Here is a 26,706-nt window from a genome sequence, read left to right on the forward strand (position 1 = left end):
TTCTAATTAAGGGCAGGTTTCCTTGGGTTTCCTGGCTGCGATCCCTGTTCCAGGATCTACTCAAGAGTTTGACCCAGAGTTCTGTGGGTACAGAGCTGCGTTAATCTCAAACTGCTACATCCCCACAAGAAGCCCAGCGCGGTGCTGTGTCTGACTGTATTTCATTGTATTTTGTGACTTGATGCCACTGGGTGTCTCCATTGACACCAGGGGGTGCTGAACCAAGCTTTCTGGTATTTTCACCTTTCCTCTTTCCTGCACGTGTGGTCTGGTGTGGGAGAAGTGGTCTGAGCATAAATCTAAGTTCAGCCAAGACCATTGATAACAGGCTCCCGGCATCTTGTATGTGACCTGTGGGGCTGTGAGCTGGTTCCTCTGCATGGCTCTGCTGAATGAGTCTTCCTCTGCAGTTACTGTCATGTGTGTTGGGCTTTCTCCTGTCTCTCCTGCAGTGGGATGCCTCCCTGTGCTTGTGGGTCCAACTGGAGGCTTCACATTCCCGTGTGACAGCAGTGTCAGCAGTGGCATTGTCTGCATAAGGAACCACGGAAAGGGAACGAGCTGCAGAGACCTTGTGATGCTGTAGTCTTGCTGCAGCCTGTTTTAATTAATTACTGTGTCATGGGTGATGAAGTTGAAGAATTGGCCCTGCTGAGGGGTGTCTTGTCTAGTAAGCAGTTGCTTAGTTTTGGTTCAGCTCTTTTGTGTAAATAGCATCAAGAGTGTAGGGTGCTTTTCTTAAAATTCTTGGGCATTTCACCTAGGATTTTATAGTTTTCCTCTTTCTTCACCCTAAAATTAAAAGTGAGAATGGGATCCTAAAGAAATTTGTTCAAATGCTGGTAAAAGCTGTTTGAAATCAGCCATTTCTCATTCTTAAGTCCTACACGAAAATGAAGTTACAGGCATACGTACAGGACAAGCTCATTGAAAGCAGTATGGATTTGGGTTTTAAAGTTAATACCTGGGCAAGACTAGTATGTATTTTTAAAGAAGAGAAGACAGCTCTCTGAGCACTTGCCTTCATGCATGGCTTTCAAGTGAGATGGCAAAAACAGAAGTACCCAAATTTTGGGGGGAAAGGGAGTATTGAGGAGTTGCAGTTCTCCGCTCAAATACTGTTCTTGCAGTTGCCCTTTCTGAGGCTGTGGTCCAAAAGTCCAAATTTGAAATCTTCTGTGCTTTGCCACCTTGTCTGGATCTTACCACGGCAGGTAAAGCATATGAGGAAGTAGTTCCTATTAAAAGGTTGGTAAAACAGTTGTTAATGTCTGAATTATCATTAGGGTTTGAAGTTGAGATAAATGAGGGGATTCACACCTCTCATAAAGAATTTTATGTCCTCCCTGTAGGACTAGATAGGCAGGCTGTGTGATTTGCATTCAGAAGGTGTTTTTTCCCTAATTGTACAGGGCTAGAAACCTAATTCTTTCATTTAAACACAATTCAGTTTTGTTGCAAACTGTGTTCCACTTTGGGCTTTCCACCTCTTGTGGTTTCTGTGGCTCATTCCTCGGGTAAGGCAGGGTCTGTGGCAGTGAAATGCTGTCCCCTCTGGAGAGCAGAAATGCAGCTGTTAGTTCGTTGTTGTCCTTGGATGATATGGAGTAGGAAGGTTTACTGGACTCCTCTAGAAAATACTTTGTACGCGTTTATGATTTTTTGGTGGTGGTGGAGAAAATGTATGGGATTTACAGCTTGGAATGTGGTGAGTCATAATGAAAGATGAATCATAATAGACTCTAAATGATTGAAAGTTCTTGTAATTTTTCTCTCACCTCTGCATTCAGTTGTCCCAGCAATACAGAGGAAGGAGTTGGCATTGCAGTAAATGTAGAAACCCCCTTGCTGAAGATCCACTGGTCTCTACCACCCGAAATTGTTTTATGATGTACTTTATGTGCATCAGTCTTCATGCTTCTGTATCAACTCCAGGAGAAAAAGGATGGATGTTTGAGAGTGTAAATCCCTTGAATTTGCATGTACGTGTAGTTAGCAAGCTCTTCAGCAGTCACAGTCCTGCTGCCTCCCAGGCAGATCCACATTCAAAGAGCACCTCACTTAGCAGTGGGCTCATGGGAAGTTATTAATTGTAATCAGCATTAAAGAATTCATCACCCATCCAAAGAAGTGCAAGGCATGGAGCCATGGCCACGGTGCAATCCCTGGGCGTGGCAGGCAGTGCTTCCCTGCTGCACCTGCCCCTGCCAAGCTGAGTCACTTCTCAGATGCTCAGCTGTTAAATTGAGAGTTTGGAGTGAAATTCTGTGAGGTGGCTTTTGTGCTTTCCTGCTGAAATCTTGCTGGTTCTGAGATGAGGGCTGGTGTGGGGAAGACCCAGAGGGAGGGGGTAGTGAACTGTGGGAAGTTCATCACTCTTTGTTCCTTCAAGAGTCTGTTTACCAGCAGTAGCATTATGGCTGTTTGGCATTGATGCCAAAGATGCATCTTCCAATACCCTACTGACAATCAGGCCGTTCTGGGAAACACTGGAAGAGCTCCAGTTGTAGGTGCTTTGTAGGACTTTTTATTCCTGTGTGTGACTTCCATCCCCTGTTCCTCCTGGCAGAGGTCTGGTAACAGGCATGAGGCAAGGAACAGTGACTGCAGCTGCCTTCTTAGCTCTTTGCCTTCAGCCTCCTGGGTACAGCCAGACTTTCTAAGGAAGATCCTGGGAAACTGAGGATGAGTGACATGAGGAGGTCTCTCCTTGCAGCAGCTGCTCCTCCTCGCAGGGAAGCTGTGGCCCGTGGGCTGGAAATGTGTCCAGCTGCTCCAGGATGTCCCACGGGAGTGCAAAAAATTGGGGGAAGGCAGGGAGAAGGGGAGCTGAGGGGCCAGGGGAGGATCAATAGATGGGAATCCTGTCTGAGGAGAGGGACTTTGAGGAGTGAAGGGAGTGCCTGGTTTCTGCCTGTGTAGGTTCCAGTGAGTTGCAGGGTCATTTGGTTTAGGGAACTTAGATGGTTTTTTTGCTGGTCCAGGCACGAGACATGTTCTATGGGGCACAAGCCAAGGTGGAAATCCTACCAGGCAGTGACCTATGGGGTAGGGCAGAAGGTGCCTTGGCAACTACACCAAAAATCTGAATACGAGAGCAGTGAGAACCAGACAAACAGCAGAGGGAAATGGGAAAAACTTGAACAAAATGCACCCAGCGACAGGCCTAACAGCATTTCATTGTGCAGATGCTGCCCTTAAGAGCTGTGTGTTTGGAAGAGTTCCTGCTCTGGAAGCAGACCAGGGCTGGTGCCTGATGGTCTCCAGCTGCCCTGCAGGCTGTGGCACTTGCTGATGCTGCCAGCTCTCTGGAGTCATGACATCTTCTGCTTCTTGCTGTTTCCCTTCTGTCCCACTCCAGGTTTCCACCACCTTTAGATTTGCAGGTTTAATTCCAGTGCAATCAAGGGGTTCTTCTGTTTTTGTTGGGTTTTATACTTTTTTTTTCAAGTCTACTCAAGAACTCTTGAGCAAAGCAAGCTATTGGACTTGACAGAGTTGGAAGTAGCTACACTTGGTAGTTGTTATGTTAGTGGGTTATCTAAGCTGTGCTTGATAGAACTTGAGGTGTTTAGCCTTTTAGCTCAAACAGTCTTTTAGCTTTGATTGTTTCAACTGGAGTAGCACATCTGCTCGTAGCCTTAGTCATGTTTCAGTGTATTTCAAAAGAACAGTGAGAATGCAAAGTCTGCTCAGCAAGCTAAACAGTGTCTCTGTTAATGGACATTATGAAAGAAGGGGTGGGGGGAAAGGAAATTTTCATAAGTTGTGTTTTCCAAAGTGCACTTGTAAGGTTTCATGCCGGGTGTATGCATGTTGTCAGGCTGCATGTAGATGGATGGGACAGATTCAGGCTCTACTTTGGTATTTCATGAGCTTTTTGCTTTCAAGAGACCTTTTAGTGTGCTGCTTGTGTGATCTTTACATTAAAGCTGATAGTAGGATTATTTTAACACAGCAGAGGAAAACCTTAGATTGGAAAGTTCTTTCTGCCTGGTCAGAAAATGTGTGTGGGAGGGCCTGGCTCCAGCATACCTGAGGCAGGAAGGAAAGACAGCGGACTCTGCTTCCTGGAGCTTACCTGGCTTTTTACCCCTAGTCCAGAGAGCAGGTTTATTGAGTTAGCTGCTATTTTCTGTCCCAGAGCGCTGGTTTGTTGATTTTTGTGCTAATTCCTGGCACTACTTCAAGCATAGTAACTACTATATTGTACACACCGACAAATAAAATAGGAACTGTTTGACTCTGCACGTGTCGAGTTGATGACTTGAAGACACTTTGCCTGTCTTTCCAGCTGAAAACATTTCATTGCTTGCAGCGGGCCTGAGCTGTGCTGCAAGGCTGTGCGCAGTGAGCCGTGCTCCCTGCTGGGTGAGGATGGCCCGTGGACGAGTTTCTTGGCAGCACTCTTGCAGGTGAAGGTGGTGATGGTTTCAGCACGGCTGGGGCACAAGAGCTGATGACGAAAGAACCTCACAAACTCGGAGCAGCCTACAGTGGCAGCGTTGCCTTTCCTTGGTGTGGCTGTGCCGGTGTGGGCTCTGCTCGTGCCCCAGGTAGTTGCAGGGGGAGCCCTGGTTGGAAATAGCTCCTTTTTCATTTGATTTGGCCTCCTCCCCTGAATTAGTTTGTGTTTAATTGCTGGATTTTCCTCAAGCTGAGGCAGCAGCTCCACCAGACAGATGAGTCTCAGGGAGGATGAAGTGTTGGCTCCTGTTCAGCTGGGCCAGACACAGTGCAAGGTACTTTTGGCACCTTCCTCTGTGTAACTAAGGCATAATCAGTCTTGGAGTCTTTGGAGATATTTGTACAACATTAAAATCTTGGGCTTTGGACTAAAGCTTTGTTTGGAAATAATGTTGAAATGTTTGTCAAAATACAAAGGCAGAAACTGTCAGAAGACGGATTGCACTGAGCTCACCCTCTGATCATGCTTGCTCAGGACTCTTCTGTGCAGTGGAAATTAGAGGCTCAGCTTGTTTGAAAAAAAAAAATTAGTCAGCTTTTCGGAAAAAGTTGGTGCAGGTAGATCAGTTTGTGTTAAGTTTGGCTTTCTGGTTTCAGAGTATGGCTTTTACAGTGTGTACAGCATTTTAAAGACAGAACTGTTAAACTACGTGGTCAGCTAACAAAAGGAATATATCTTCAGCTTTTGAAAGAAGTTAATTTTGTTTGCTAAAGAGGCCTCTCTGCTTTTGGAAAATGATCCTGCGTCAGCTAGTTTTAATGACCAAGATCTTAGATTTTGTTTGTAACAAAGCTCAAAATGAAGTCCCAAACTTTTTGATTCAAAACCAAAAGTTGTCCAAGCAACACACAACAAAATACTCCATGGTTGATTTTGATAGAGCTGGCCATATGGATGTCAGCTAAGGATACGTGGTTTTCTGTGCATTTAACACCTAAAGGAATTTATAACTGTGACAGGGAAGTGTCTTGAGGTGATGCCTTTGGCATGTATTAGTTGCTTTGGGGTTGCACAGTAGTTTTCTACAGGGATCACTGATGCATTCCAAAACACACATACTTTAGACTCAGGTCCCTTTTTTCCTGCGCTTCTGAATGTGACTTTTTCACAGTGGAGCAAGATACTTTATCCTGTTTTTTATAATAACAGCAAGGGTTTAAAGTCTGTAGTTTTTCTCACTTTAAAAAATAAGCTGAGCTGCAGTTTAAAGCAGTTCTCAAGGGAAAAAGACTTGAATAGAAAAATAATGTACATAATCAGCACAGTAATCCTTCCATCTGATCTGAAGCAGAAAATTAATTTGTTTTAGGAAAGCTATAAAGCTTTTGGAATCGAAGCCCAGGCATGCAGAGTTGAAAGTGTTCTGCTCTGTCAGTAAGTCAATGCATAAGAGAATGAAACAGAGAGGTGCCTTGGATGCAGGTGCTTTGCATCTGTGGCACAGAATCTAGCAGAGGGCTCCCATCACGGTCAGGGGCTGGAACACGTGGGAATAGGGAGCTGGGTTTGTTCAGTTGTAGGGAGATAAGATTAAGGGAGGCCATACTGCTTTCTTCAGATACCTTTGGGGAGAAGATCAAGGAGGTGGAATCAGCTTCTTGTAGGTACGTGGCTGTATGCTGAAAAACCACAGATATGAGTTGGAACATGGGAAATTAGATAGAAATTTTAAATTTACTGATTTTACCATGAGTGTAGTCAGATACTGAACCAGGTTCTGAGAGGTTGTGGTATTGTTCATCTTTGTAGATGGAACTTGACTGGATGAAGCTCCTATGTAGTTAGGTCTGCTTTAAGGGGTGGTTGAGGTAGAGGCTTCTCCCAAATTACTCATTAGGAAATGAGAGGCAGCTTGGGGAAAGCTGGGAAGCAAGTCCTAGAGGGAAATTAGCTGAGTTAAATCCTGAAATGATGCTGTTGGGAACTTCTGTCTTTCAGGAATGGTGCTTTCTCTCTGGTGTATTGAAGGCTTTGTTCCTTAAAAAGGGAAGAGTTTGCCCTTAAGGCTGTGTCCCGTGGCTGGTGGGCAGCACACTGAGCAGGGCTAGTGGGGTGCTCTGTCTCTGGGAGCTCAGCCCCTTGGCCACCCCTCTGTCCCTGCTCCTCCTCTCTTCCCGTTGGAGAGGGTATCCTTCATCAAGATGAAAGAGATGAGATAAACTAAAATTAGTATCAGGGTTATTAGAGACATTAAGATATTACTAATGAGTTCTAATTTAATCTCGGCACCCGGGCACATATAGCAGTGAAACCTTTTATTAGGTTTCTATAATTGTGTTAAAAGTGATACCCTGAGGCTAATAGTGGAGCAAATGAAATTGGCAGGCTGTGTGCATGACAGCACTGACCTGACAGTCCTGTGAGGAGAGCGGGACTTGCTGTTTTGCTGGCCTTTCAATGCTCTGTGTTTTACATCAGGCTCCTGAACTGTCAGGGGCTTAGCGCTGTTTCTATTTAAGAGTGCCTTCTGTTGTGCCATTTTGGCTCTGGACCAACAAATCCCAGTCTTCAGGCTCCTGGAGCATTCGTCAGCGGGTGATAGCTGGGTGGGGAATCCCAGAGTGCAGTTCCAGCTGAGATATCTGTATCCTTAGAGCTTTCTGGAGGAGAAGCAGGTCCCTGTGTGCCTCGGTTCAGAGGGGAGTGCTGGGGCCAGCACAGTCAGCGTGGAGCACCTGTGATTTCCAGCCTTTCTTGATACGGGTGTGAGCTTTGCAAAACCCTGTCAAACGAAACTGCAGAGGGCTGCTGTAAGGAGAAAAGCTCTGGGTGCCAGCATCTCGGCACTGCAGATGCCCAGCAGCATTTACAGCCCCTCTGCTCGGACCCCTGTTTGTGTATGACCAAGTCGCTCCGCATTACAATTTCACTCGTGCTTTGGTGGTGCCAGCTCAGAGCAGTGACCCCCAGTTCCTTGTGACATGACAAACGTGCTCAGGGGGCGAACTGGATCAGGGAACCCGTCCAAGTTAAAATGAGCCTGTCCAAGGAGCTAATTTCACCCTGGGCCAGCGTCTCTGGCAGGCGGGCGCGGACGAGCGTGCCCAGCCGGTGACGAGCGCGCAGCCCTCCCGCTGCTGCTGCTGCTGCTGGCACGGCGCTCAGCAGGGCTTGGGGCAGGAGCTCAGGGCTTCTGGACAGCCAACCAGTGCGACTGAGCAGAAGCCATTTATTGTTTGCGTTGAGCTATATTTATACATTTTAAATCTACTGTTCACATGATCACGCATTACTTGATTGGTGCCTCTCTTTTTGGTATTATGTCCACGCGTTCAGCGTGCACTTTGCAGGAAATATGATTGGTTACAGTCCAGTGCTTTATGGCTTTCCTTTATCTAGTTCTTGCAGTCTTGGTATTCTGTTCCTCAGCCTCTTCTTTCTTATTTTAGAACAATTTATGTCTTAGTAACTTTGACGAATTTCAGAGGGTTCTGGTAAGAATGGCTAAAGATGGTTTGGCTGGAGCGCACTGTGGCCTGAGCTGTTCAAATACATTGCTACAGTTTGGGGCTTCACACTGCAGGGGAGAGAGTTATTGTTTCCCATTTTTGGGGTTAGATTGAAGAGTGAAACAAATCCACCTCCAAAATGGTGTCCTGGTTCAGCTCAGCCTGTGACAACTTTGATCTTTGTTTGCAAACTGATATAAAAATGTAGCGAATCGAAGTATTTTGCTTTGGTTTCGACTTTCTCGACATAAATTAGCTGCACTTTCAAGTAAGAGAGGCTGTAAACTGGAAGTAATATTTTCAAGTCAAATGAGATGTTTTAGCTAACTCAGTGCAAGTTTGTTTTTTTTTTCCTGGCAAGGGAGATTTATTGAAGCTTCTCCCTGTAGGTTTGGTGAGCCGGTGACCTGGACCTGGCTCTGAGCAGAGCCTGGTCCTTTGGGGGTGTCCGCTGATTTTTCAGAGTGCATCCTCTTATTTTCATTCACTGTCAGTTATGTGGAGCATTGGTGAGCATTAGCCTGCAAGGCCAGGTGTGATGGCTCATTAATATTTCCATCCCAAGGCCTGGTCTGGGTTCCCTGCAGTGGCCTGGGTGGGAAGTCCTCTGGAGGAATTGTGGCTCCTTGGAGAGTCAGGGCAGTTTTCATCCCCGTGTGCCCTCCAGCCCTGTTGGTGTTGTGTGGGGAGGGATTGCCAGTGGTGTTTGCAGTGGCTGAAAACTCTCCTTCCCAGAGCCCGAGGGATGGGGTGGAGGTGGACGCTTGTGGCCCCTTTCCCTCCTGGCCTCTGTTTCTGCCTTGAGGGGGAAGGAAGGGAGCCCCTGACTTAATACTGTGTGACTCCTTGGGCTCTGGTATTTGTGTGTGCCCCTGGTTTTGGATTTGCTTTCTTAACAGTCTCTGGCTTTTTTTCCTCCCCTTCTAAAAACGTGTGTTTGTGGAGCATCAGAAAATGCTCACCTGCAGTGTGCACCAGATCCTTTCTGGCACCTGCAAATCCCGTGGTGTAGAACAAACAGACCCTGAGCGTGTCCATCACAACTCTTGTCATGTAGGTTTCCTTAGCAGGGGTACTAAACTTGCTGAAACACATACAAACAAAGATGGAGTGATTTAAAAAAACCAAAAACATTCTACAAGAATCAAGAAGCAACAATCTACAAGTCTTTAATCAGCTTTCTCTGTAGTTGCAAGGTGAGAGTGATTGCAGTGCCTTTAATTTTTATTTTTTTTTTGTGAGCTGCCTAGGAGCTCAGAGGTTTTTTAAGAAGGTTCCCCTAGTTTAAGAGGTGAATAGGTGATTCCTTGAGGCACAGCGTGGGTGAGTATGGGATCCTAATCTGAGGCATGGTTGTCACTCACACGTTCAAGTTTTGATACCTTGAGCACAAGGGGTGCAGGGGGAATGTTACCCCTTGGATGGTGCAGCTTCTGGCGTTGATTCTGTTGCGCCCCTGACTGTGTTCCGATAACTTTTCTGTCCAGTGTTCTCACCAGTGAAAAATAACTCATCAGCTGATAATGTCATATTACTCAAATGAAATAATCACAACTTTGTGTCCTCCTGACAACAGCTGAGTTTCACATTGTCATTCCTCGTGGGTTTTGTCTTGTATCAAGATTTAAAATGTAGTGTTTCTGACGTTAAGGTGCATTGCTTTTATCGCGTAAGTTCAAGGGTTTTCTAATTTTTGTGTTTTTCTCGTTTGCTTTAAGAGTCAGATTTACAGATCTGTCAGCACAGGGCACCAACATGTTGCACCAAAAAAATGGAAGAAAGCTACCAGGCAGCTGTTCGAAGGGAGAGGACTCAGAGCATCCAGGCACTGAACTTCGAGCTGAAGTACATGATTGTTGGTCACATCACAGCTTTTCAAGGTAGGACATTTTGAGTAATTTATAACAATATCCTCTGCAATCCAAAGGAAAGCTCGTATCTTTATTTTTATTCCTCTTGCATCGCATGCTGTTGTCACTGCCTTATGCTTTGCTTCCCCAGTTCTTTGATGATTGTGCTTTTGGATAAAGGTGATGGCACTTAATCTTGACTGGTATGTTAAGCATCTTCCTAAATCTAATTAGAAATAGATTTAAGCTGAGGCCTTGTTCCTGGGGTTAGTGTGGATTTGTCAAGCATTTTTCAAGTGGAGTTTTTAAGGCATTTTCAAGTATCTTTTCAATGCCTGCTGCTCGTGCTTTTTGACATTCTCTTGTGTTGCCAAACCATTTACAGATGTAGAGCATTAAATGAAGATGCATTTGTTTGTTGGTGCTGAAAAATAAATGCTCTAACTGATACGTCAAATGAGAACACAGCTCTTGCTTTATGACAAAATGCAAGAGTACCTTGCTCTAACGGGCACATATCAGGATGTTCAGTTCCTTTGTACAGGTTGTTATTGTACTGTTAGAAGGAGGAAAACGCTTGGGTAAAACTGGGCACTGCGCTGTTGGGTACTGGAGGCTTTTCTCTAGAAGGGCATTTAAACATAGGCTGTGAACTTTAAACTTATGAGAGTTGAGTGATTAAATCAGTCAGTGAGTGATGAATCCAGCTTACTGACCTCTGTGGGCCTAATTATGTGCTTAATTTTAGCTCTGCTTTGCTGCGTTCAGTGCTAAGCACCCTCATGGAATGGGTTCTGAAATTAAGTCAGTAGTTATTAAAATACCAAGTGTTGAGGCGTGGATGGTTAAGCCTATTGTTAGAAGGCAGGTTTTATCAGTAGTATTTTTTTTGTCTGGTTTCTCCCATTTGAGTGAAAATACTATAAATAAAAGATGTGACTGACAGTTAATAAGAGACAGCATATTAGCTAAAATTGACAAGAAGTGATGGTGGAAGTCTGAAAGAGACATGAAGAGGCAAGAAAAAAAGATTTTTCTGCATTTGTTTTTTATATCTTCCCTTTTTTACCCACGAGTGAAAAATGGCATTTTGGTTTATTTTACAATTAAGTTTTGAAAATGTTCTATATCCCCTTTCATTAAAAAATTGGCTTGGAGGACACTTCAGAGGAGCAGCGTAGTGAAAGGGTGGCTGTTGGCATTGTTAAATGCTGGTTATTCATTCAGGCAATCTTTCAGTATTATGATGGAATAAAGGTAAGGTCAGAATAGATTAACCCACCAGCCCCTTTAGGTCAAGCCAGAGGTTTTATTGTCCGTTGCTGATGAAGCCTTTTGATGGAATGAAAGCGGTAGTTGGACATTTCACACAGTTTAAATTTACAAGCGTTTTCTGGAAGTGGGTAAATAGGTTGTTTGTTGTGACTTGCTGTGGCTGGCCTGCTGTCTGCATTAGGTGGGAGCACTTGAAAAATGTAACTTTGCTGGCTTGCGCTGGGAGCTGCTTTTGTTCTGTGGTTTGGTCCCAGGTGTCAGTGAAAAGCCTCTCTCTTTATCTTGCTCTGGATAAACATTCTGTTGCTAAGAGTAGTGCTGTGCGAGACATTTACTGGGAGAGAAGCTCTTTGCATTGAATTGACTCTGCCCTTTTGGTCTGTTTTCACTTGTTGCTGTTTTGAATGATAGAGTGTGCCAACAGCACGTTTTACAGTCTGAGGAAAGGAAACCTTGATTTTAGAAGCTTTCAGATGCTTTTTAGATTTCATGTTTCTTGCAGCAGTGAGAACTGACTCAGACTTACAAAAAATAGCACTTCATTCATTTGTAAGGAGTGGTGTTTACTTGTACAATTTCCATGCACAATTTACTTTTGTATATAGGCATTTTTAGTACTGTTAGTTTAGTCAAAGCAAAGCAGTAGTTAGCCTTGCTGCCTGCTTCTGAAGAAAGAAATCTCAGCTGCTTTTTCTGCAGTTCAGGAAGGCAGTACTGTTAATGTTACACCAATACTGATGAAATCATTTTCAAGATTACTGTGGTGTAGGAAATGGATTTTCAGTAGTTCATCTCTGAGAACGCAGTGGTGGGAGTTAAATTTCACTGGGAAAAAGAGACAACTTTTTTGGAAGGGGAGACACCCAAAGAGAATGGTGTGTTGTTTTTTGTTTTTTGTTTTTTTTTTCCTTTGGGGTTTTTTAAGTTACCATCTCCTTATGTTCTTTCAAAGAAGTCAGAAGGCAGTTCTGGGGACATTTAAGTGCCACAAGTATTCATAATAAGGGGCTTTCTCACATGAGTAGGAGTTTAGATACGAATTTGCTTACACTGCAGTTAGCTGTGCACTTGGATACTTTGGACTTGAAGAAATACTGGTTTGGGTTTTCTTCTTGAAAGTGAAAGTGTTATATAAGTAGCTTTGCCCACAGCTGAAATAAGACAGTTTTCACAGGTGCTGGATTTAGTTGTGCAAAATAACTAGCCTGTAAGACCTGATTAAATATATCACAGCTGGGGCCAGGCTTGTGTTTGGGGTAGTGCCCAATCCATATATATGGAGAGCTTTAGCACTAAGGTTCAGTCCCACTATTTTTCCCCTAAAGTTTTCAGTGTTAGCAAGTGTTTTTTGCTCAAACACTTCACTGAATCAGGCTCCTGCATGGATGTGTTTTGCTTGAATGCCTGTCTCCAGTGCTGATGGCACTGATCTGAGTGGGAAGAGCCCCACTGGCACCGAGTGCAGGCTGAAAAATGCAGAAACAGCACAGGAGCAAGGGACAGGGGCAGGAATGGAAGGGCCAGCTGGGTGCTTGGGAGGCGCAGCATCAGAATCAGCTCCTGCCAAGTTGTACAGTGACACAGAATCTGGGGGTCTGACACGCTGAATGCATGCAGGGCCCCGTGGGAGGGTTTCATGGAAAGATGATCCATTCACTTTCGCTTCATGTTCAGGTCCATGGTGTAGCCTCAAGGTCATAACCGTGGGTTTAGTCCCTTGACAGATGTGTGACTGCTCCAAATGGAATCACAGGCATGGAGATGAGTAAGTGCTCCAGGCTGTAACAGGAGCAGTGCAACAGAGGAGAATGCCCCTGTTGTGGTCATCCTCCCTGTCAGCCTCTGGCTCTTCACAGCTGGCTTTGGTTTGGATGCATTTTGGATCCAAAGATGTGCCTGCCTGTGTTTGCTCCTGTGGCTGCAGCCTGAAATGCCCAGCAGAACTCTTGAAATGAAGGATGAAACAGAACACTTCCATTTTGTATCTCACGTTCCGCTGTGATAGCCCAAAGATTCTCTTTCGAACTCACTGTTTTCTTTGTCGCAGTGGTTGTTTTAGGCTGGCATGTAAACAAATGTCTTGTTTGAGATGGATGTCTTTGTGGTAATGATACCCGTTACTTGGCAGAGTCCTCCATCCCTGCCCCAGTTTCCTCACGCAGTCCCTGCACTCCTTGGGGACACTTCCAAGTATGGCAACTTGCTTCATTGTTAGTGGATTAGGAGCAGTGTGGGTGTGCAGGCTGAAAGTTGCTGTCAGAGGAGGTATCAATAGTCTGACAGGAAAGCTTTGTTGTGGTCAGACAGCAGAGAGAACGTGGCCTCCCTTTTCTGTGTCCTTTATGGAGTGCTAACAGGTGCCACGTAAGGACCCGCAGACAGCTTGGCTCTGCTCCTGTCATCGTGTGCTGAGGCTAATTTGAGGAAATGAGAATCCAAACACTGATAATTTATTTGTTCTGCCCATGGTCTCTACAGAGGGGCAGAACAAGATACTTTTAAACCTACATCACTTTTCAGTCACTAAATTAGCAGCTATCAGAGATACCATGAGAAACTTGGAGCTCAGCAGTTTAAAAAATTACTGTTCTCTGTGCTTGTTTTTACAGTAGGCAGTAGGAATTGTTCACTTAGCCTCTGAAGAGAAAGCTTCTATGAACAAAGCTTGTTGGTCATAAAGCACTAATTTGTCTTCCTTTTCTGAAATAACATTCATTTGACCTTGAGAGTCGAGTTCTGGGACCAGTTCCAGTGTCCTCCCAGCTACGGGAGGGAAGATGAGCTTTGGAGCTCTGTTCTTCTCACTCCTACCCCATGGGGTTTGGCAAAGCTGTGCTCACCTTCTGCTTTCTGTGGAATGGGAAGATGTTGGTTGGGAAAGCACCTTGTTGCAGTTTCTAATAGCTGCAGTTGCCCTGTCATTGCAGCGCATGCACGTTGGTTTGCCCTGTTGCCATCTGATCCAAGCTGGCCACTTGGGAAGGACATGAATGATGGAAAGGGAAGCTTGTTGTAGCAGGCATGGAATCCAGCTTCTGGTTGTCAGTAAAATGCCTGAAGGTTAATGCTTAGTTTATCCATAAATTCCTGAAGCACAAAGGTTTTCCTCTGAAAGCCTCTATGGAGATGACTGGATGTTTTCAGGGGGTCTTGGGATGGATAACACCAGTGGGCCCATTAATCAACTGATCCAAACTCTCCCGGAAAGGAGTAATACACTACACTGCACTCAGGGCTGTGTGGAGTCAAAAACATTTTCCATTTTCGTTTGGCGCTGTCGTAGTGTTGCTGATACTTATTTTTTTCTGAATTTAGGAATATCAGCTTGAAATGGGGGTGTCTGGTTAATGGTGTTGAAGTGCAATGACATTTACGAAACAAAGACTTGGCTGTAGAAGTGCACTCTGGTTTGAAGTAAATTCCTGCATGAAGTGTAGCCACAATGCTGGAGATGGATGCAGTCCAAAATCAATGAGCTATTTAGAAAAAAAGGCCAACCATTACCAGCAAAAACTTGCCAAAGCTCACCACTGGTGCTTCTGGTTGCTGTTATTTACTGCTGGATTATAGAAATGCAGAAGTGTTGTTTTCTAAGTAGGTTTTTGTAGTCCTGTACTGCTTGGTCATTTACTCAGACAAATTGTTAGCCACCCCTTTCCACTTGTTTTGTACTCTGCTGACCTTTGAGCTGAAAGTTGGCCAGGATGCAGAATTTGGTTTTGGCTCTAGACAAAAATGATTTCCTACAGAGAGAGAGGCTCCGCTGGATTTTTTCTGTCCCCCTCCTGTGCAGAGCACCAGAGGATCTGTGTTCTGCAGCAGGAGAGAGAGCTGGGGTTGTGGATGCAGTCCAAGGCTGGAATGTCCCTTCTCAGCTGTGAGCTGCCTGCTGCTGGAGCGCTGCTGGCTGCCTTGGGGGCTCTGGGTGCCTGGATTCATCCCAGTGACAAGAGCAGCCTTGCTGGGATGCAAACACAGTGCTTCACTGGACACTCTTTGTCTACAGACACTTGTGGGAAGTACCGCAGTGTGGGTGTACTGGTGCTGCAGATGGACAGAGGGAGGAACAGGGAAGGGAAGATGCCTGAAGTGGAACATCAGACACCAGAGGATCCCTCTAAAACAAGTATTTTCTAGATTTCTAGAGACCTTGGAAGGGAAGGAATTTTGTCCAGTCATAGTCTCCTGAGGTGTTTGCTGCAGGAGTGGGAGATGCTCCTTTTGTCCTTGATCTTGGCATGGTTGGGCTACTTTGCCCTCAGTGAGGGCATGAGCAGTCAATGGCCAGGGACATCTGTGAGAATTATGAACGTGCTTCCTTCCCTCTTACCCTGGAGACTCATAATGCCAGAGCTTGCCAAGGCTAGGCCAAGATGTACCAGTTATGCAGTGGTGTCGTTATCCATTGTTGGGCTCACTGTCCCTTAATTCCTTTCTCCCCAGCTTATCTTTTGGTTGCCACAACAGGATTGGCAATGTTGACTAAGAGCTGATGCTGTTTAATTATGCTTCAGGCCTCCTGCTTTTAACACACTGCCTAATTGTTCCATTGTGTCCATTGATCCCGAAATTTTACCATTACAAATATTTTATTGCTATAAGGTTTTTACCTTCTCTATGCCATGTATGATTTTAGAGCCCAGGGCTTTGCTAAGATTTCAGTCTTTGCATGTGGGGTGATGGAAGGGGGTGTAAAATTCTTTCCTGTATTTGTCCTTCTCTCAGCAAAATAAAGAAGTTTGCAATATGCTATTCCCTAATGCTCTCACCTTTTATGCACCTTCTGAACGTGCAAAACTAAAAGAAAATCTTGGTAGTGGGCCAGGGACTGTGAGAAAATAATAAACATTATATTGTGAATGGAGATTATTGAACTCGCTGTGTAGCTTATGTATTCTGTCTCTAAACTTTCTGAATGATGTGAGGTGGTATTTTTTTTTTGGCTGAAAGACTACCTGTGATATTTTGGAATAATGCCTTTTCAGAAGATGTGTGTACATTTTTACCAGTATTCTAGATTCAGATTGATGCTTTCATGCTGTACATTGCTGAAAGAATTAGTGTGTTCCTTACTTGGTGCCTTGTGTTGTTCCATTTTTTCATAGAAATTGAAATCAGTGTGATCTACTATCCATGAATAGTTCAAGAAATTTACTTTATTTCTGTGTACAAGTTGAAAACTAAATGGGGAAAAATCCCAAGTAAATTATCAGCTTTAAAATTTTCCTGTAGTGCCTATTAAACATAAAATGGGCTTGTGCAGAAGTTAATTCCAGCATCTTATGTCCTCTAAGACTGTGTGCCTCTAGATTCTTCCCGAACCATTTCATTTCCCATAGGGTACATTACAAAAAGCGAGTATCTGATGGTTTTTTTGTGGTTTTCACTGCCTTTTCAAGTTTATTTAAATCATACTGGAAAGATAATTCCCCTAATCAAACTACTGATCCCATTCTGTGTTTCCTTAATAGTGCTCCTCTCCTGCAGCTAAAATGCACCTTTCCTCCTGTATTTTCCACTGTAACCCATGCTGCTGTGATCTAAGTGTCAGGAACTGTCACAGGCCAGTAATTCCAGCTTTTTCTCCCAGTATAAAAATTCAGATGGCTACAGTTTTGGCTTTTCCTGTGCTCTCTCTCACGTGTGTGAGCTGTAAAGGTTCTCTGTGCCTTCGCTGCCAGGATTTATCCACCTGTGATGCTGCTGTTTTATCCGCATCTCTGACTCCTCTAGAATGTAAACAGCTGTCCATCTTGGTAATTTCTGTGTCTTTCTGATTGCATTAATGTATCCCATGGCTGCTACTTGTCATTTGGGCAGCTTGTTAGGAGGAAGAAATTAGAAGTCTTTGAAAGAACATAGGAAGAATCAGAGGAATAATGGAAATAGGAAAATTCTGATGACTTTTTGCTTTCAAATCAAGCGGGAAAATAAATGAAAACCTAGGAAGGATGCTTAATTCCAGCCATAGAGTGGAAATCACTGTCCTGCAAACCAAATTTAGTAATGATCATGTCCACATAGGTCTTTATGGGGTAACTGGAGGTACTGACTGTATTGTTAACGGTGGATTTCTCCTGTTCCACTGAAATGACCTTTCATCCAGTGGCAGTCAGCAGTCACACCTGGGAGTGCCCAGCTCTGTGAGTGGCTCACTGTTACCAGAGTTCCTGTGCGTTGTGTGCAGGTTGGGTTTGTGGAATGGGGCGGTTCTTTCTGAGGAGTGCACATGCAGACCTGTGCTTGTGGATGACTGGAGAATATTGCAGGAAGCTCACGCTGGAAATCATTATATACTTACCAGTATTGAGGTTTTTGGCTGGTTACTGGAATTGCAGTGCTTTGACTGCTAAGCAGAAGTGCTGTATTGTTCAGATATCTTTGTAACATTCAGTTTATCAAATACAGACTTTACAGAACTGTTTGGCCTGAGGCTTTGACAGGACAGTATGATTCCACGTGAGGCGGTGAGAGAAATAAGCATTAAATGCGTTTAAAAGGAAACAGCAAGTCATCTAGATAAGATATCACCCATTTAGCCTTGATCATCATCATGTCAACTTGCTTCCTGAGCTTGTCTGGCTGTGGCTGCCATTTGATGCCTAGAATGTCAGCAGTTTGGGGCAGGGACAGTCTCTCCATCATCTGTTTATAGCTGGTTTTCAGGCAATGTGGGTAGGGCGTCTTGGTGCTACAACAAGAAATGTAACGAGCACACACACACGTGTCGTGTGATCATGTGTTTGGTTGTCTTCTATCCCTGTGTGTGTTTCACCTGTTGGTGTTTGTATTTATCTTTTTCTTCCCCTTTGTTCTCCCCACTACCTTGTCAGGCTGTTGACTGTGTTTTCAGAGTAGAAGAACGTGGTAGAACTGTAGCCCAACAAACTGAGGAGGTGTTAGTTGAGATAGAAAACACAAAGATGGCTGGAGAGAAAGTGTTCGTTCATTTGGGGAAAAAAAAAAAAAGGCCCAAAAGCCTGCAAAAGCAAAGTGAGCAAATGAATCTGAGGGCTTGGCTGTCTGGTATCACCTTTAGTGTCCTTTCTTTCGGAGCTGCACACCTAATTCACAGCCATGATGTGAGATTTCTGTCGTCCCCTTGCTGTGGACTAGAAGGTGAGTGGTTTTCTCCCTTTATTTCCTTTTTGTTCTCACGTGGTGTTTCCATCAGGAAATTTCCATCATTACTGCCCAGTCTGATTTCATACAGTCCCTCAGGCCAGTGTTTCTGCTGCTGGCTGTGGGAGTGCCTCAGCAAATCATCGGAAATCAAACTGCTCTCCGTACAACCGAGTCTCAAGTTTTTGCTTGCCAAAGTCAGGCTCACATTTTGAGAAAGAGCTGGGTGAAGCCCTGAGAAAGAACGTGTTCTGACAGATTTTTGAATAAGAGTGTAAGTGGATGAAGATCCTGCACAAAGGATTTATTTTTTACTTTTATCAAGGTGGTTTTTGGAATAAAAAGGCCACTGGCTGTCAGTTTGGGGGTATTTCAATGATAATTCAGCTTTTTATTACACATCCTTCTCTCCCAAAGATGATCAGTTGTTTAAAACTCCTTTTTGTTGTTTTATTAGTCCTTTTCTCGTGAATTTGAAAACAGGAGAGGCATTTTCTTAGGCCATTGCTGGACCCAAAATTGTAGATGTTTTTTGAGCAAGAGTATTGGTACTGCAATATCGTAAATGTTGGGCAGTTCAATAAAAATAGGAGTAAAACCCTTATAGTTAACCTGGTGCAAAATGACTAATTTACTGGAAAATCTTCGTTTTCACCATTGCATTTTCAGAGTTAAAATTTCTGAGACTGCACGGTGAAGAGAGCAGAATCTCAGAGCAAGTTTGTTCAGGGGAGCACAGGAAACAGAAACAGAGTCCAGTCTCAGCTCTGGGCCCCAGTGATGGTGGCATTTCAGTTTGCAGTGTGCCAGCTGTAGACTCTGGAGAAATATTACACTCAGAAAATGAAATTTTTTTTTTAGGTTTACATATACACTGCCATTGCGGGGTTAGAAGGCAAATGTAGAATGACTTAGATTATTTTGGGCTTTTTAGCCAAAGTGATGAATCTGTTATGCAGATGTGATCTCTTTATCCTTTCAGAGTCATTTGAATGTATGTCTTTTAGTAACATAAACCATTACTGATCTAAACTGTTAGGTTTGTTTAGTTGTAAAAAAGAAAAGAAAAGAAAAGAAAATTTTCACACAGTTATTAACAGAAAGTGACTTGTTGCTGTTGTGGGGTATTGTATTTATGGGCTGGGGCTGCAAATAAAGCCCTAAGTCGCTGTGACAATCCTGGGGACATCACAGTTCCTGTGGCACAGCAGACAGGACCACAGAGGGAGGGAGGGAGGGGGTGTCAGAGCAAGAGGATCGTGTTTGTCAGTGTAAGAGAGAGTCTTCTGAGTTATGTTGGGATTTTTAGATTTCAGAATTCGTGTTTGATCTTCGTTCATGATGTTCTTGATACTCTGGAGTGTCCTGGCTTCCCTGGTCACCCATCAGCTGAGAGCATTGGGGTTGGCAGGCTTGGAGGATACTTTAATTTAAAAAGAGGTGTACTGGATTTTAAATGAGTTTATTCCTGTGTTTACTTTCAGACAAAGCACATTCAAAACTTTGTAGAATTGTAGCAGACTTTGGAGGTAAGAAATTACCCCACCGGTGTGTTTTTTCTGTGACTGTGTCCTTTTTTTGTGATTTTTTTTTTGGGGGGGGGGGGGGGGATTGTGTGATTTCCCCATGGCAAGGCTGTCAGGGGTGCTTTGGGGCAGCACTTGGACCAGCCCTGTGACACCAGTGTGGGGGGACTGGAATTTTTAAGGAAATGCCAGTATATCAAAGTAGATGCTGTGCTATAACCATGTAGAGGCGTCCGCTCAAATCCATGGTACGGGAACACAATTCTCACTAAAACTGACTCTTCCAAATGATTTTTGAATGGACATGGCTTTTCATCTGTCCTCAGAATATCTGTGAAATGACATATGCAACATAACAGATTTGAAGTTAATGTGGATTCCTGGTCCTGTGCCTTTTTCATGGACATCTGTTTGGATTGCATTTCTGCACTTTGGGCCGTGCAGATGGAGTGTAAATATTTTGGAAGCAGTTATTGGATTATGCCTTTTGTTTGCTGTTTTCATGGGAGTTGGGGCTTCCTTAATGAAGTACTGAATCTCTTAATTGTCACCAGCCTGACAAAAAGCTCAAGACATTTCTCTACACTTAGATTTCGGGATTAGGAAGATTTGTGTGGTTGTAGATAGAATCTGCTGCCTTGTTTCCCATCCATTTGAGTGGGGAAAGGATTGGTGCCGCTACCTAGCAGCTTCCCGTTGACCCTCCCCTGTTCTTCAGACGTGGTGTGGAGGAGCTCTCAGCTTTGCTGTGAGTCTGAATGAAAGCAATAACCTGTTCTTCTAGGACTTGGAAGTAAGGAATTTGTGGGCTGTGACTTCCCTACATACTCCCAGATCTTCCCCTCAGTCTTACAGGCCTGTTTGTAACAATTAAAGGGTGTTTTCTTTTCAGATGTGAGAGGATCCAATAGCTTTGTCCTGCTGAGAATAACTTCGTCTGCTCTGAATCTTTTAATTGGAAAGAGAAAAGCTTGAGGTTGGCTCTCATCCTTTTCCTGCACTGAGACTTTTGTCTTTGTACCGTGCTAAAATTAGAATCTCTGCAGATGTTTACATTTGGAAGGTAAGCGTTGATGCAAACCTTCGTGGATTCTTAATAGAAAGAAGAGCTTTGACAGTTCTTACCCTTTTTGCCATGACTGTTTTGCAGTTGTGTAACTTTTGTTTTTTCTGATACCTGCTGTAAAATGTTTGTGAGACCTTCCTTGGGCCTTTTTTAGATTGCTGTGGGAAAGAGGTATGTCTGTAGGGGATATAATAATTTCTGTTCCCTTTCTATTATTGCTTTTGTTGGGCTTCATAGCATTTATTGTAAACAGAAGGCTGTGGACAGGGATAGAGGCTTTTTGTAGCAATACATTGTATGTCTGTGCTACCAGGATTTTAGAGATGCATGTGTGGAAACACGAAACTTTTAGATCTCTTTTTGCCCCTTTGAGCTATGTTCTGGGAAGGATTCCTCGTAGTATCTGCATTTTCCACGCATGGCCAGAGATTCCTGGAATGTTTGAAGCCCTGAGTCCCACTGGCACCTTGTGTAGAAGTCTCTGCTCTGGGAACCCCTCCTCATTCCTTCTCCCCATGGGCAGGCTTAGCTTGCCCCAGCCCAGCTGCAGAGTCCTGTTTCACCCAGCAGTGCTCATACAGCTGGCTGGGCAGTAATTTTGGGTGGATAAATAGCATTCTGAGAAATCACAGCTGACAAGCAGACAGAAACCAGTTATCTAAGCTAGAACGTCTTTCCTACATGCATTTAATCACTTCCTCGTGTGTTATGTCCCCCTTTTTTCTCTTAGTAGTTTTGGGCCAGGTGGTTGTGTGAAAGTCAGAACGGAAAATACAGTGTAATCTCTCTGGAATACCTTCCTCCTGTTTCTACCCGTGCAGATTGCTCGAAGGAGAGGGTTTGGTATGTGGCAAAGAGCTGTTTTTTTGGTTTTTTGCTGTGGACTAGAAGCCAAAAATCGACTGTTTCTGCATCTGACTCAGCAGGAAATGATCCAGATGCCAGTCGTATAGGTGTGCAGTTCACATTAAATGTGAGAAATTTTTATATTTTAAAAGCACAGGGATGTGTGGGTCTCTGAAATGCTCTTACAGACTGCTAAATCTGCAGCATTTCTTTTTGCAGAGCCAGTGGGGTGAAAAGAGGCTATTGGGGTTTGGCAGGACTCACCTCCTGTAGCACATTGCACCCTTCCTTCTTCACTAAACTTGGCAGAAAAGAAGCACGTGGTGGTTGTAAACATGAGGTGTAAAATGCTGGAACACTGCAGACAAGATAATGGCACACAGAATGGAGAGTAGGTCTAAAGGTACAAATATAAAAAAACAACTTTAAGGAGTCGTTTTAATTTTTTTAATGCTTTAAACTTCACACTCCAGAAATACTAACTTCTTCAGGTATAGTCAGCTGGGAAAAAATGGTCAGAAAATGTGACAGCCGCCAAATTTATTTCCAAAAACGCTGATGTTTTTGGGACACTAGCAAATGAATGTGAAATTAAAGAAACAGCAGACCACCTGCAGGAGGGTGTATCCTTTTAACCCAGACTGCTCTTCTGTTGATTTTTTGGATAAGTTATGAATATATTGGTCTTCATGTATGTAACTAATTTCAGTACTCTTGGGAACAATCAGAGTGTATCTGTCCCCTGGGAATAAAGAGAATTGTAGTGATTCAGAAGTGTTTCCTTGAGAAGTTCCTGCTGAAGCCACTGCTGTCCTGAAGTCACTGTAAGGATTTATGTAAGGTGAGAGTTTTCAGGCATGCAGGTGCTGTCCCTGAGTGTGAAGACACTGAATAGTGCTGGCAGATGTGGATATTAGGTAGAAACAGTACCAGTGAGTGATGAAGTAGCTCTTACCAAGATGAATATTGTTTTTTACCTGCAAACAGAGGAATGAGAAAGTCTTCTCTGATTTAAATGTGTGTAGTCTTTACCAAACAGAACGTAGCATTCACCTTGGCTGTAGTGCAAAAGGAATTAAAAACCCTGATAATCTTTGCACTGATTTAATTGAGCTTGGGCCCTGGCTCCAATAGAATGAAACGAAACCTTTTCAATTACGATTCCAAAGAAGAGGGAAGGGTTCTGTTTCCCCAGTGAAGATTACTTCATTGGGATGTGCCATGGAATGTATTGTTAAGTGGCAAATGAGTGAACCACAATGGGTACGAACCAGCTTGAACTCATTACTGAAAAACCTCCTCCTGGCAACCTGCAAAAATGGATTCCTGAGAGAAGGATCATTCACTGAGTCCTGCTGGGGGACAGGAGAAAGTCAGGAAGTGCCAAAGGAACAGGTGAGATACAAAAAATGTAAAATACTGATGTACATATGCAAAGAAAGGCAGGCACGTGCTCTTTTTTATTTGGATTTAATAATACAATTTATGGAGATTTAGTCCTGCAGAGGAAGTAAATGTATAAAGAACCAAAACCCACTGTAGTTAATTTTTGTTGAAAACAAAATTATTCTTATGACCTCCTAATGTTATAGCTTACATGCTAAATACAGCAGCAAAAATGCTCTTTCACCACCACCCCCCTCCAGACTTTGAGACTGTTTGTCATGGCTGCTTCATGCTTGCTGCTTCTGTGTGTGGTGGCAAAATTTGAAAAAGATGGAGGAAGAGGACCAATACTTTGATATTCGTATGTGCAGAGTAACTTCTGCAAAGGGTATGGGAGAAGGTTAGGGTTCAAACAAAATAGAGATATTTTGTTTCACCAGCTTTGCCAGTATAGTGGGGAAGCAAAGTGGACTGTTTTTCTGTCTGAGACCTTCAGAGTTCTGTGGCTGAAGAATTTCTGGGTCCCAGGTATCAAATCCTGTAATAACAGATGCCATCCTTCCCTACTAACCTTCAATTTTCCAATATTCTCAATCTGCCTTCCTTACAGCAAAGGTGTTACTGTTCAATCCCAACTCTGTTTTGAGGCATTTGTGGCTGCTGTGCAGTGACACACCTGACACCATCCCACTCACCCAGCCCAGCCCAGGAGCTCAGGCACACCCAGAGTTTGCTTCTGCAGCAGACGAGTCTGGAGCTGGGCACGTTGGTTTAAAGGGGAAGAAAAGTCACCTTATTTAATTCTGTCCTGCTGGTAGGGAGCTCCTGTGTGCGTGTGGGTTCTGTGGGTCAGTCACTCTCTTTCTTGCGTACCTTGACCACGTGCATGTAGCATTTGATAGCGTCAGCTGTCATTTCTTCTGACTGTACAATTAACTTCAAACTGGAGAGGACTTTTTTCAGTGAGTCAGGTACACTTCAACTGGAGAACAAGAAGTGTCATTTCAATGATCTAAATCAGAATTTGTTAATTTTTTGCATTGTAATCTAGATATTTTCTAATGTGCTATGAGGTTTATAACCTCTTTTAAGTATTCACCAAACTTCCTCCCTCCCTTTTTTTTTCCTAAGTATGTTCATTAGGTCAGAGCAGCAAGACTAGCCTCAACAATGATTTTATTTTTGCAGAAAGGAATACCCAAGAATTCAAGGACAAATAGGACATGTAGAAAAAGCTGTATAAAAAGAAATACGTACCTGCACATCTACCCACTGTAGGCTTCGAAATAACGTACTGATGAATCGCAAAGATAAAATAAGGCCAGGGATGGCACAGCTTCAAGGAAAATGCAGAGAACTAATGAAGGTTTCAAAGATTTTTAAGTTATCTCTCTGTATCTCCTGATTCTCCTTATGGCTATTTGCAGGTAGAGTAACTTGAGTGAAGGCTTTGGAGTTACACCAGGTGTAAGCGGTGTAAATTACAGCAGCATGAGACCCATGGTGATTTATCTTGCGATGGCAGAGACAAATCTTATCTGAAGATTCCTGGTTCTGTAGAGGATGAAACGTTCATTTTCCTGTCATCACTCAAGGCAATAGATAGTTTTATCTAATTTTATAATCTGTCTGAACAGAGCAGTTTTGAGGCTATAAACATTATTTAAGGATGTGCTTTCTTGTATTTCTGAAACCATCATCAAGGTCTTTTCCTCAAGCAGACATCTTTTCTGCAGGTCTGCTTTTGATCTTATTTTATGACTGATGGGCTTTATAGCAAGTTTTAGTGAGTTTTTATTTCAAGATCAATAAAACTGAAATACTAAAAGCAGGGTGCAGGCTTCCAGCCCACCCACTCTTCCCCTCACGCACTGTGATACACCTTTTGGGACTGCTGTCATTTCAAGAGCCACCAGACCATGTGCTGGGTTTGGTGGTGTAGCACAGGGCCCTGTTTAAGCAGGAATCAGAACGGAGCTGTTCTGGCACTGCACGTTGCTTAAAAATTTGTGTGGTAAGATTACAGGCTGGACAGGATGGAGGCACAGTCAAATGTGAATGCACCAATCTGCATTGCTTAAAATAGCAAAAACAGTTGTGTTATCCAGTACCTCAGAGTTCTGAGGACTTGGGGTGCACTTGCAGTGGGAAAGGCTGGTAGATGAGGAGAGGATGAGGGAGGCAGTTCCCTCTGTTAGGGTGGTATCCAAGCACTTTTCCTGTGTGAAGTGCTGGGGAGCAGCCCCACACACCTGCACCCAGGCCCAGCAAGAGGCTGCTCACAGAATGCATTGTCCTTCCACGTCCATTCCTGAGAGAGGAGAATGGATGTGCTGTTGCTGCATCAGCACCACTGCCTGCTTGTCCTGACCAAAGATTACCGTGTGGCAAACCCAAGGTGAGTTTCTGAAGACAGTCCCCTTCTCCTGGCAGAGGTGTCTGCAGCCCGGGGGGACGTGCCCTCCAGGAGGCGAGAGCGTTTAGGGTCCTGGGTTCAGGTTTTCCCCCGAGGCACCTGAAGGGATGGTGAGGGTTGTTTCCACTCAGATGGGGTTAATAGGATCCCAGTGTGATGGCTGCTCTTCACAAGCAAAGGCTCACCCAGGGCAGGAGAAACAGTGCAGGGCCGGGCTCAGGTGGAGGCAGCGAGTTCTCTCCGCAGTAAGCAACAGCTCCGCAGTTGTCCTCCGATGCTGAGTGTGGTAGGTTACAATGTAAAACGTAACCAAAAGTCTGTATTCCATCACCATCTTCCTAAGCTGTTGAAAGCGGGTGGGGCAGTGTTCTTTATCTCTTCCATGCCTCATCCCTGATAACTCCCTCGGGGGTGTCTTCTGTTAATGGGCCGTCAAGTCCCACTGCATGACTCATAAAATGACACCATCCCATTGTGAGATGCTTCGCCCAGGGGGAGGAACCAAGCATTCCTACCTGGATATAAGCTGAGGTTTGGAACACCACAGCCAGCCTTCACCTACAGGATTCCCAGGGGACAAGAGCTACACAGCCGCCACTGGACCTTCAGAGGAAGACCAGACCCCTCTACAGGATCACTGCTTCAACAGAACCACATCTGTCACTCCAAAAGGACTGCAGCCACCATTTAATGGGACTGCTACCACCACCCTGACCAACAGGGTGCCAGGTTGTATCCTGACTCTCAGTTAAAGCCAGTGTTTTTTGCCTTTATTTTAATTTTCCTATTAAACTGTAGTTCTGGCTTGGAAATGCACACTGGTTTGCTTTCCAACTAGTACACTGAGAGTGAGAAGAGCTGAGCTCAGCCCCTCACGCCCCGGCCAAATCTCAGAGTATCTCTGCCCTTCCCAAGAGAAAACCCCACAGGTAAGTGAGTAGCAGCCAACTGCACTCCTCCCTCTCCTCCGTGGCTACATCTTTTATCTCTTTTAAGTATGGTCGTTATTGTCTCAGGAACAAATGGGAGGAAAATCCCTAAGAGAAAGAAAGACAAGGTCTTGACCCCCCAACACGTTCCTTCCTCAGAGGCAGCTGCACGATTGCAAACAGCTCCTGCCTGTTGACTCCTAATTGTACAGGCTCCTTTTCTTTAGCGAATGTCTGATTTTCTGTTATGCAGCAGAGCAGTCACCTTAAGGCCAGCTTTGCTGTAACACAGTGAGCTGTCACGTTTTGTTTTTGTGCTTCACGCAGTGCTGTCCGCGCGCATGCCGTGAGTGGGGAGTGCGCTTGGTTGGCC

At 44.2% G+C, this 26,706-nt stretch overlaps 1 protein-coding gene across 4 annotated transcripts in view; it reads left to right on the forward strand.

Annotated features, from left to right (window-relative positions):
* The window catches only part of LOC136295446 (glypican-5-like), a 331,561-nt gene that overhangs the window by 14,416 nt on the left and 290,439 nt on the right, over positions 1 to 26,706 (forward strand). For all 4 annotated transcript variants that reach the window (XM_066193972.1, XM_066193970.1, XM_066193971.1 and 1 more), the window contains exon 2: positions 9,636 to 9,797. In XM_066193972.1, the coding sequence (XP_066050069.1) occupies positions 9,689 to 9,797 (109 nt within the window). In that variant the 5' untranslated portion in view covers positions 9,636 to 9,688. The remainder of the gene's footprint in view (positions 1 to 9,635; positions 9,798 to 26,706) is intronic.

The sequence above is a fragment of the Chamaea fasciata genome, unplaced genomic scaffold (genome assembly GCF_029207755.1).
Source record: "Chamaea fasciata isolate MVZ Bird 193981 ecotype frontalis unplaced genomic scaffold, bChaFas1.0.hap1 SCAF_11, whole genome shotgun sequence".
Lineage (NCBI taxonomy): Eukaryota > Metazoa > Chordata > Aves > Passeriformes > Sylviidae > Chamaea > Chamaea fasciata.